This window comes from Taurulus bubalis, assembly GCF_910589615.1.
Source record: "Taurulus bubalis genome assembly, chromosome: 18".
NCBI classification, from domain to species: domain Eukaryota; kingdom Metazoa; phylum Chordata; class Actinopteri; order Perciformes; family Cottidae; genus Taurulus; species Taurulus bubalis.
The window spans coordinates 15,760,315-15,771,588 of record NC_136606.1 but is presented as its reverse complement, the minus strand read 5'-3'; the positions used below and the strand labels follow the sequence as shown (position 1 = coordinate 15,771,588).

The 11,274-nt window shown below is 41.3% G+C and overlaps 1 protein-coding gene across 1 annotated transcript; it reads right to left on the bottom strand.

Moving 5' to 3' along the window:
- Positions 1 to 2,886: 2,886 nt before the first annotated feature.
- On the bottom strand, positions 2,887 to 10,322 carry LOC306750659 (leukocyte elastase inhibitor-like). Its single transcript, XM_079234125.1, has 9 exons — positions 10,253 to 10,322; positions 9,719 to 9,900; positions 8,088 to 8,228; positions 7,755 to 7,872; positions 7,526 to 7,668; positions 6,538 to 6,615; positions 5,282 to 5,371; positions 4,980 to 5,160; positions 2,887 to 4,543 (listed from the first exon to the last, which is right to left on the bottom strand). Exons 2-9 carry the CDS (start codon positions 9,893 to 9,895, stop codon positions 4,317 to 4,319), a joined length of 1,155 nt encoding a protein of 384 aa, XP_079090251.1. The 5' UTR covers positions 9,896 to 9,900; positions 10,253 to 10,322; the 3' UTR covers positions 2,887 to 4,316.
- Between the last annotated feature and the right edge of the window lie 952 nt (positions 10,323 to 11,274).

The window sequence follows — 11,274 nt, the reverse complement described above, 5'->3', positions numbered from 1 at the left end:
ACAGTGCTGTATAGAAAAGGCATTATACTGTTATTTTAGTGTTCCTACTGTAACGTCCATGAACAGTTAATTACCGTAAAATGTATTACAGTACTGTAGAATGTATATTTACAGTATGACACTGCTAGAAGCTAATGATTTAAAAATGTTACATTTCAAAATAAAATCCCTTAAAATTGCTCGCATAGAAACGACTCAAACAAGAAATGGCCTTAAAATAATATGCTTTTACTAAAGCTACAGCTGTGTCAAACACATTCAACAGTGATCACATAAAAAAAAATAATAATAATAATAATAAAAGCCCATATCAAATTTGATTCATTTAAGCAAATGCAAACACATTCAATAGCAATACAAAATGTGAAGTAATTACATTAATGTACAATACATTCAGACCAGAACCCTGAATCATGTTAAACACATTCTCAACAATCTACAACTCAACAAATACAATTTGGAAAAGAGAAAGTCTGGAACTGCACGTTTAAGGATAGAACTGAACAGAACACAAATTAAAAACGTCTTGCCTTAGGAGCAAGGAGAGATAGCTCACTGCAGCCTGGTGTTCTTTTTTCCTATGTGAGGTCCTGTGTGGAAATATGCAGTAGGCTACATAAAGCCCCACTCAAAGTCCAGGAGGTTTTTGATAAGCGTGGCCACATGGGGATTGACAATTGCTGCTATTTTCTGGACCAGCTTCTTGGTCTTTGTCGACACCACCTTCCCCTGGTTGGCCTTTGTCCCTCTTTTCCAGTGAGAGACATAATGAAAGAGAATTAAACTGTCATAGAGCAAAGAATATAAATCACTGTCTAACTTTTATGACACTTACACAGCAGTATCAGTCTTGGACTGGCTGTAAGGGTCAGGGTGTAGTTGCAGACGTCTGTAGAACATGGACAATCCAAATTAAGAATGAAATTGTGTGTACAGTTATAGTATAGACATAAACAAACCAACTTACATCAGCACGGAGTATCAGTCCCTCTGTTCTCTCGTCAAAGTAGGCCATCAGTAGCTGGATGAGGCGAAGATTCAACTCCCCACCTTCATCCTGGGAGACGACGGATTGGACATCTGTGTTCTTTGCTTTTATCATTAAATACTTCTCGATTTCTTTTCCGCATTCTTCAATGGATAGGTCCAAGGCATGCAACACGTTAATGTCAGTTAGCAACTCGAAGTGACAGTAAATGCCTCTTTCCATGTTTATGCCAAAACGTGTGTGTTCTGAATGCTGAAACTTAGAAAAAGCTCTCGTACAATGAGGGAACCCACACCTAAAAGATGCATTAGGCATACAACTATGAGTCCGCACACTGTAAACCCATTTTTATTTCAAATTCAACTTTTAAGTGGTCATTATTTTTTCATTGCTAAATCCATTTAGTTGTTTGCACTAATCAGCTGAGAAAATTGAGTGCAATGATCATGCTGAGCAGAGATAACTTTGTACGCTACGTTTCTGTGAGGGAGGGGAGGGGCCGGTGGGTTAGTGCCGTTTGCAGCGCGCAGAAATACGATGTGTGGCGGGAGGGCGTGGCTTAAGGCCGAAATGAGTGACAGTCACGCTCAATCTGTACATCTGATGTAATCTCTTTGAAGGCCACACACACACACTCAAAATATGTAAGGTACTCAGTTAACAATGTTTTTGCTGCGTCTCTTTTTTCTTGCATTGTTGTTAGGGTTGTAGTTCTGCAGTGGCACGTGGTTTTAATCCCCTTTTCCCACCAAAGACTGTTTGTCTTCTGCGTTTGGCATTCTCCACCATTATGATGTCTTGAGAGGTCGGGATCGTGAGGTGAGGCGTGGGTGTACAGATCGAGATGACAAGCAGGGGGTTTGTTAACTCAAAGGTCTGTATTTAGATGCTTCTTAGCAAAAAGGTCAAACTTAAATCCAACCAAAGGTCGTTACACAAAACATAAATACTCCTGGTTCCTTGGTTCTTTAAAGTATCTCCAACTCTCCTTCCTCTACTCCTGTCCTTGGTTCTCCCTCACACCAGCTGTCCAGGGTAATCAGCCTCATCCCTTTCAGCTGGGCAGCGGCCTTGGGCCTGGCTGCACTGCTGACTGGGAATTGTAGTTTATTCATTCGATGTCATGCTGGATTGTAGTCCCTGCTGCAACCACTGGGAGGGGATGTACCTCCTATTAATGAGCCTACCTCTTATGACATCACACGTTACTTTGGGAAATACAGCTCATGAGCTTTTTGTTTTCGAACATTTCACATGTTTGCCAAACATTTTCAGAAACACAAGGAAAAATAAAATTCTACCATGAAGAAAAATCACAGTGTCTTCAAAACACACTATTGTTATGCAAGCACAAAGATACGTACTGTTGTAATGGTTTGGATTCAGTAGCTGACAAAATGTCACGGCTCGGCTGTGACTGCAGTCCTTTTTTTGTTTTTTCTCTGTATTTTCCCCCTGTGTTCTGAGTATGTGTGTGTCGGCTCTGCCGCTTCCCTGTTTCCCCTGTTCATTCTCTGTATACGTGTGTGTGTGTGTGTGTGTGTGGGGCTTTCAGCACCTGGGCTCATCCCCGCACTTGGACGTCATCTCCAGCACCTGTATACAATCATCCCATCAAATCTTTCCTGTCAAATACCCGGCTTCCCTCTCTCTAGGGGCCGGTTTTTCAAAAGTTTTAATCTGGATCAAATTGATCCAGATTTGGAAATCTCTTTTTCTGCTATCCAGGATCACGTAATCCATTTTATTTTTATGCCGGTTTTTCAATGCAATGTGGGATTGGATTACTCTGATCCGGATTCAAACTATTAAGGATTACCAAATCTGGATTAACTGTGGTCTAAATGGGACTATCACAATAGCTACGTAAAGAACAACAGGTAGAATAGTGTGGGGTCACTCCAATATGCTTTATTTGAACAGAAAATAGGACTGAACGGAACAGCAAACAAACAATATAAACATCCCCCTCCATTGTCCATTTCTTGGAAACAGGCAGTCCGCTCATCTGAGACCTACACCAAATAAATAAATACATACTTTACTCACAAATACATTATGGATACTTTTCATTGTCCTACACAACATGGCGCAAAGTCCTTCTCTGTGATGACGTCCCTGATGCACCTGAGCCCGTTGGAGACACTGACCAACCTCCGCATTCTGTCAGAATGAAGGTCCGACTGGACGACCAATAAAAGATGCAATTGTTACTCTATTTTTGATTAGTCCATGACTGATGATTGTGTCAGTGTGTTTAATGTTTAATGAACAAAGGCAGTTTGGGGGATTAATTTATGGGGCCGAAATATTTATAATTTATAATTTGCTGAACTGAAAGGTTGCTAGCCTCCATAGCCTACCTACTTTATGTACTTCCTGTTGAACAATTCAAGTGAAATTGATGAATAAATATAAATACTGTAAAATGCATGATATAAATGTTGTATTTTTTAACTAACCAATTTTAGTGACTTAGTTTTATTACTAATATCCACCATGAATCCACCCTCCTGCTGGGATCAGTTTAATCCTGATTTTTAGGAGTTTAGAAAAACCCAAACTCAAGGTTTGATCCAGATCAACAAGATTGGATTACGTGATCCAATCCAATTTCTGAATCCTTTTTTTCTTTTGAAAAACCCATTTTCAAGATTTGATCCAATCCGATAGCCGTAATCCGATCCGATTACTTTTGGGCCAGATTATTTTGCCATCTCAGTGGTATTGTGACTCTCAGACACGCTAAATCCTTTCAACGACTCAGAGTGATTTATCTTGTATGTGACTTTTTACTAACCCCTGTTCCCTGTGCCCAGGATTCCCATGCCTGCGCTTCTGCCCAGCCGCTGTCGCTCACACCACCTCACCTCCTGCTCTACTAATCACAAGTGTTCTTTGAATAAACCCATTCCTACCCTTACCTTGCCGTCCCTGTGTCTGCGCTTCTTTTATTATGGTCCACGATCAACAATGGCAACATTACATTATATTGCATATTACTAATGATGTGTGGGTGCAACAGATCAGAGTGTTTGTCTGAGATAGAAAATGATACACAGAGATTTTCCTACTCAGCTACAGCAGACAAAGGCTATTTATAAAATACACGCGTCATCAGGAAAATCAATTTGAAACTCAGTACAAGTTGTTGTTGCTGTATCACACTAGAAGCCCATATATGGACTGGTAGGGCTTGGGAGATCGATGAAGACGTTCGACGAAGGGCTGAGTCCCCATTTTTGGGGGCTCAGGGGTTCAGAAGGCTAAAGGACTCAGAGTGTGATTAGCTATTGGGAACTGAGAAACCCTGCTCACAACGACGTGATCACTTTGGGGAGCAGTATCGGCCAGCAAAGAGAACGCTCATGGACGGGTTATGTCGGATGAAGAAGAGGAAGGGGTGGTCTGCGATGAAGGCACGTGGCATGACAAAGCACTCCAACTGCACAGTAGCAGCAGTGGCGGCAGCCGCCTCAGTTCCCTCCTCGTTGACTTCCACGAAAGCCTTGTGGACGACTTTTGACACCACCAGGCCGCTGCCGGGAGCCATGCCTGTCACAGGAGAGAACGGAGACAGAATGTTTTAAATAAACACAGAGCCATTTCTCACCCTACACGACGGGAACGTTGACCATGTTGACGGGAGTCAGTTCAAGCCTGTTCTTGGAATTATTATAAACATATCTGACACTGTCTGGACAGTCCTGTGTGGAGTTAGCATGTTCTCCCTGTGGCAGCATGGGTTCACTCCAGGTTCTCCGGGCTCCTCCCACAGTCCAAAGACATACAGCTTAGGTTAATTGGAGACTCTAAATTGCCCGTAGGTGTGAATGTGAGTGTGAATGGTTGTCTGTCTCTATATGTGCCCTGCGACTTGTCCAAGGTGCACCCTGCCTTCCCTAAAGTCAACTGGGATCGGCTCCAGCGCCCCGCGACTCTGAGTAGGATAAGTATTGAATATCTGATATGATCCAGGCACACGTCTTACCAGAGAAGTCACTCATTGACACGTCGAAAGCATCCACCATGCCCATGCTGACCAGGACATTCTTCATGTCGTAGCTCTCCTCCATCTTGAACCGAGGAAGCCCCACCTGGACCTCAACTTCCCTCATAATGTCTGGACGAGTCCACTCCACAAAGTTCTCATAGGTCAGCTCCTTCTCCAGCTGGGGTGGAAACACAATCAATGATTGGTTTGCCTGCATCTTGTGGACTTCTTTATGAGAGTGTGTGTGTGTGTGTGTGTGTGTGTGTGTGTGTGTGTGTGTGTGTGTGTGTGTGTCCTACCTTCTCCAGACCCGTTGTACTGTCATCTATCTCACTGGGTAAAAAGATGAGCATGCTGAGCTCCTTTCCTTGGTAAGGCATCTCTAGGATCTGTACAACAGAGGGTTTCAAATTTTACAGCAAGTTCTATATCCTGTTCTGACAACTACGTGGTTATTTTTTTAAATGTGTTGAGGATTGGGTTATGTAAAGTACGAGTTCTTCTCTTCTATTTTTCATTCTAAGTTCTTTTCATTTCTCTTTATGCATTATAATATAATAATTATAATAATAATTATTTTGCATTATAACTAAATTGCTTTAAGTGAAATAGTCTTATATCACAATGCATTATAAGTTGTTTGAAGTAAAATGATCTTTTATCACGATGCATTATAACTAATTGTTTTGATTGAAATAGTCTTTTTATCATGCTGCATTATGCTAATTGTTTTGAGTGAAATTGTGCTTAAATACGCTGTAGTACATTCCAGTTATTTTTATGACATTTTAATGACATTTATATATGGTCATAGCAGATAGTATCCTGTTGTATAACTGTTTCTAAGAGCTGAGGGGATTCCCTCCAAGACAAAAAAGAAACGGTTAATGAACTACAATGTGACTTTTACTCTTGTAGCTTTTTAAACATATGATACTGGTGAACTGACTCTTAAGCGCTGAGGGGAATTCCTCCAAGACAAAAAAATAATCAGTTATGATACTGTGTGTATAATAACTCTTGTTGAAATAAAATGTATACTCTCAAATAAGAGTGTAGAACTCTACTCAATGGGGACTCTCGTTTAATGGAAGAAGATAACTTCCAGGTTTTTCGAGACGAAGAAGATAACACCGGGCCGAGGCCATTGACCAGGGAACACAATCCAGCACGATCCCGCCTCGTTTCCAGATCCAGTCAAATGTAAGTAATCGGTTGGGTTGCACTGTGTGTAAAACGGTTCATCTTCCTTTCCTGTTAGAGGAAACAGTTCGGTGGATCACTGTGGCTCAATGAAATAGGTAGGCCACAGGGAAAAACTGAACAAATGGAGTTTTTAGCATCAGTCATTATCTCTATAAATTGTAATCGAAAGCAAATTGAGAGGGAAACCTCATGGTTCTAAAACGGGCCCTCCTTCCGCGGCTGGCGTAAGGAGTAGGCGCTCCCCCTAAATTCTGACCAGGTCAGGGCCGTCCCGTTACAAATGTATTGACAAATTATCAATTGTTTGATTGACTGACAGACTGTATGAATTGATCAACAAACTAGTTACCTGGCATTTGGCTTCCGGGATGTAAGTCAAGGGGAACTCGAATTCCTGGTGCATCATCTTCACTGACTTGGTTTCATTCTGACAACAAGCAGAAAAATACACAAAAGAGAAACTTAACACCAAGGTACATTTTGTACACATCTTTAGGATTGCTAGTTCTTTATCACGGTATCTGTCACCTGCTGGTGAAAAACCCCTTCATGCCTAGCATTTAGTCCACAAGTTCAAAGCCAGGTCACTTGTTGAACCATTTGCCAATGTTCATTACCCAACACACATTATCTTCCCTTCACCAAACGGAAGCATCACTTCTACTGGAGTGTAGCAACCTATGATTCATGCGGAGCCATTGGGAATTGCTCCCGGTAAGTCTTGAGTAATTTGCAAATGCCTTTTTATTAAGTGATCAAATTCCACCCTTTTTGTCTTTCCACCATTTCATATGGTCGGGTTTCCTGCCATGGCCTGGATGTTGAATTATTTCTTCTTCAACTTTGTTTCACTTCTTTCCATGAAGAAGTCAAAATCAACCTCCATTGCCTTCATGGTTTGTGCTACTATGCAATAAAGTTGTAAAACCCATATTTACTGACTTCTGTCGATCAGTGCTAGTATAGCGCCCTGAAATATGTTATTTCATATGTCTTACTAATTTAATACAACTGTGTCCATTACTAACAATTTACTTTAAATTGTGTGTTCAAATTAAGTCATATATTGTTGTTCCAATGTTTGAGAACATTACATTACCTGTACACATACTGGCTGTCAAGGGCAGCCAGTATTGCATGCAGCTTAGAAAAGAGCTGCTATCTCTTTAAGGGAGAAGTGAAGCAGACGTGCTTTATACTGGCTGAAGACAAAGTATGCTTGTTACTAAACTGGGATTTGTTAAATAAAAGTTGCAAAACTGAAGAAGGACGTGTTTGTGGACAGTTCGTTTCAAGGGTGCAACACTAGTCAATTACAAGTTGTCATTGAGTGTTACCTTGTTGAGTCTAAACTGAACATCCCGTGTATCACTCTCTTTAAACTGCTCGTTCCAGTTGCCTTTAAAGTAGATGGCATTGACCAGCACCAGCCTTGTGAGGCTGTCCACAACTCCCTCGGCAAGCAAGTCCTTGATTTTACCTGGAAATCAAAAGAGACACAAACATGAAGCAATGCCACACAAATGGAAGCATGTCTACTGCCATGTTTCCATGTGTCAGACCCACCTTGTGTCTGCTCGTGCACCCATGTGTTGATGTTGAGCCTGGCCGCCTCTGAGCTGAATACGAAGTCCACCGACTCCAGCTCTGCGCTGTAGTGCTTCTTGGTTTTTCCTAAATAATCCTGGAATCATCAATGACACATTTTTTGAGTCCAAACCTAAATAATCTCTTTGCTGAACTTTCGTGAGTCCAGTAACAGCTGGAGAAGTATTTCCATGGTTTTACTTGATGGATATTCGTTCATTGTTCCTTATACAAAGCTTAAAGATTCCTATGTGGGTCTCTCATTCCCTTCAGCCTCATATGTAAACTACACACATGCTGAAACACACACACCTCAACAAACGTGTAGGACTGCTCCCCGTACAGCCTGTTAGCAACACTGAGGGCATACGGAGCGTCAGCCTTGTTGAGCTCGCTCAGCAGTTGGGCAAAGCTAACGTGGACATCATCCAGACAATCCTGGGTTTTCAGGCACTGTGGAAAAAGTAGACGAGTGTTACAGAGATGCACTGAGCACGTGACAGACCAGTCTATTGTAAACAGTATATTAGACGGGTTATCTTGCCGATTAAGTGATGAGTTCTACAAGTTTCCCTTGTTGAGGTTGGTGCTCCACACTATGCATTAGCAAGTTTGTTACATTACGTTGGGTGATGGTGGGTTGCAGTCGCTCACCTGAAATACTTCCTAAAATTTTTGGTTTCAAAGCCCTCTCTTGTTTATTAATTGGTCATAAAAAAAGTAAGGAATCAGCACCGAATCTATAACAAAGAAAGATTGTTTCATAACTATCTACTGGGAAGAAGCTGATTGCTTGGACTTTCTCATCACTTAATGGGTATGATACATGTTATATGTTGAACAGGGGTACTCCTTTACGTTGAAGGCTTTCAGTATTTCACGACTCTCCACATACTGTACATACTGGATCTGAGAACACTGTCATCATTTACATGTCAAGGTTAATGCACAACATCCAAACACGGACTGAAAAATATGGCAAAAGACTAAATGGAAAAAGAAAAGGGACCACTTTAACACCTTTAAAACAGACTTTAGAGAACCCATGGAAATGAAACATCCACATGAAGATGCACGCCATCCCTCCACCACGTTGTTATTTACATGGTTATCTTCAAAAACACAGTAGGCCATCAATAGAACAGCCAGGACTACATTCCTGTGTATTATGTAATACTATGTGGTTTTGAGCTGTTGGAGACACACACACACACACATGCACACACAGACACACACACACACACACACACACACACACACACACACACACACACACACACACACACACACACACACATGCACACACAGACACACACACACACACACACACACACACACACACACACACACACAACACTAAACCTTCCAAGTCAAACCGCTGATCAAGATAAGTGAGTACAATAATTTTTGGGATTAATAAAACACTTCTCTCCAGTTTTAAACTCCAGCACAAAGAAATAAGGAGATGATGATCGTAGTTACATATCATATTGCAAGAGCCAGTGAATGCAAATTCCCTCATTGGACTAAATCATAAGATAAATGACTAGTTTTGACAAGAATTGAGGTGGATTCACAGTGAAAGCTGGCCCCTCCCACATACTCCCACTTCTACCAGCCCAGCCTTATCTGGGTGTGTCTGTGCTTGAGCAATCCTTTGGAATTCTTTTACCATATAACAATTATTTTCATGCTGGGTTGACTTTCCGGGGATTTCAGAGGACGCAGCTCGTGGTGGTGTTTTGATGGTACTTCACTGTGAAACCTGCTTCCTTTTGTCCACCGAACGGACAAACCAACAAGGCTTCACAGAATCACCCTGAACCAGGTGCACCAGCCCACAAGGACAGTTGTGTGTGTGTGTGTGTGTGTGTGTGTGTGTGTGTGTGTGTGTGTGTGTGTGTGTGTGTGTGTGTGTGTGTGTGTGTGTGTGTGTACTGTACCTCTGACATCTGCGTGGCTGTGTTGCCTCTGGCCCCCAGCATCACCATAGCCAGAGCTGAAGAGATGCTGAAAGGGGAGTAGAAGACATTCGCTGTCTTGTCGTCATCTCCAAACTTTTTGAGCAGCGCCAGAGAGAAGGTGGTGTTGGCCTTGGACAGAGGGGTTGGTGATGCCATGGTGTCTGCAAAGAAGGGAGGGCCGACTAGCATTCATTACTGTGTTACAAACTTCTAAAATGTTTTCAAAGTTGGTGTCTCTTTACCTAGATATACTTTACTTTATACATTTACTAGCAATATATTACAACTTAGAATAACCTATTCTAGCATTTACTATACTTCATTCTTAACGCCGCACCATAAGTCAACCAAGTTAAATGCCTGTTATGTATACATCTATTACACAGTCCTATTGAAACTGACCTATACAAACGAGTAAAGTTACTATTAATACACCAACTGTTTATAAACTAAACAATCCCATACCACCGGCTCAATCTGAGTAAAACTAATCTTCTGCTTACTGACAGAGACCTTTCTTGTATTCCTCAAGTATTCCTTGGCTTTCCGTCACAGGAAGACTTCTGTCTCAACCATGAGTTTTATTATTTACACGCTGACTGACACGCCCTGAAACAGGTTACATGGAACTCGTCTTTGTGGTTTCACATTACTTGTAGTTAACAACTAAAAACGTATCTGGTATCTGTGACATGACACAGCTTGATTAGAGATTGGGCAGAAAAAATGTTTTGTAGACAATAATTATGTGATAAATAGTTCTGGAAATACAAGTTCCCTGAGTTTGCTTGCAGATGTTTGATCGTATGTTTGATACCGTAATACTAAATTCTATGTTTGGGAAATTCAGCTCATGAGCTTTTTGTTTTCGCACATTTCAAATGTTTGCCCAACATTCTTTTAGAAACACAAGGAAAAATAAAATTACACCATAAAGAAAAATCACAGCGTTTTCAAACCACACTCCTTTTATACAAGCACAAGGATACATACTGTTGTAATAGTTTGGATTCAGTAGCTGACAAAATCCTCTTTAATTATGGTCCACGGTCAACATACTCAAATGGTATCATTGCATTATTTTCCATATTACTAATGATTACTACAGCAGGCAAGTGAACTGATCACCACCTGGTGGTGAGTTGGATCAGATGGCGGGGGAGCCGGCTAGAAACACCTGGCAAGCCCAAACGTGTAGTGAGGGTGAACTGGGAACGTCTGGCGGAGGATCCCGTCCGGGAGGTCTTCAACTCCCACCTCCGGAAGAACTTCTCACAAATCCCGAGGGAGGTTGGGGATCAATATATAGATAAGTACTATTATAACTATTATTATCAGTCTGGAAGCTTTATTACAGTTTACAGAGTACATCTACATTTAGATACTTTTTACAAAGTGAAATTTACGCCAGCCAACATTAACAGAAATATAAAGCTGTCTTTCTGATCGCCAAAAGCCGGAAACACATCAGTGCTTTTTCCATAAAAAAATACATTTTTGCAGTTGTTTCACTTTGCTGCTCATCATGTTAATGT

Coding starts and splice junctions, on each gene's coding strand:
- LOC306750659 (XM_079234125.1), bottom strand. CDS start 9,895: ATGGCATCACCAACCCCTCTGTCCAAGGCCAACACCACCTTCTCTCTG. Junction 8,229..9,718: donor CAGCCACGCAGATGTCAGAG/GTACAGTACACA, acceptor CTTTTTCCACAG/TGCCTGAAAACCCAGGATTG. Junction 4,544..4,979: donor GTCAATGAGTGACTTCTCTG/GTAAGACGTGTG, acceptor CTCCTGTGACAG/GCATGGCTCCCGGCAGCGGC.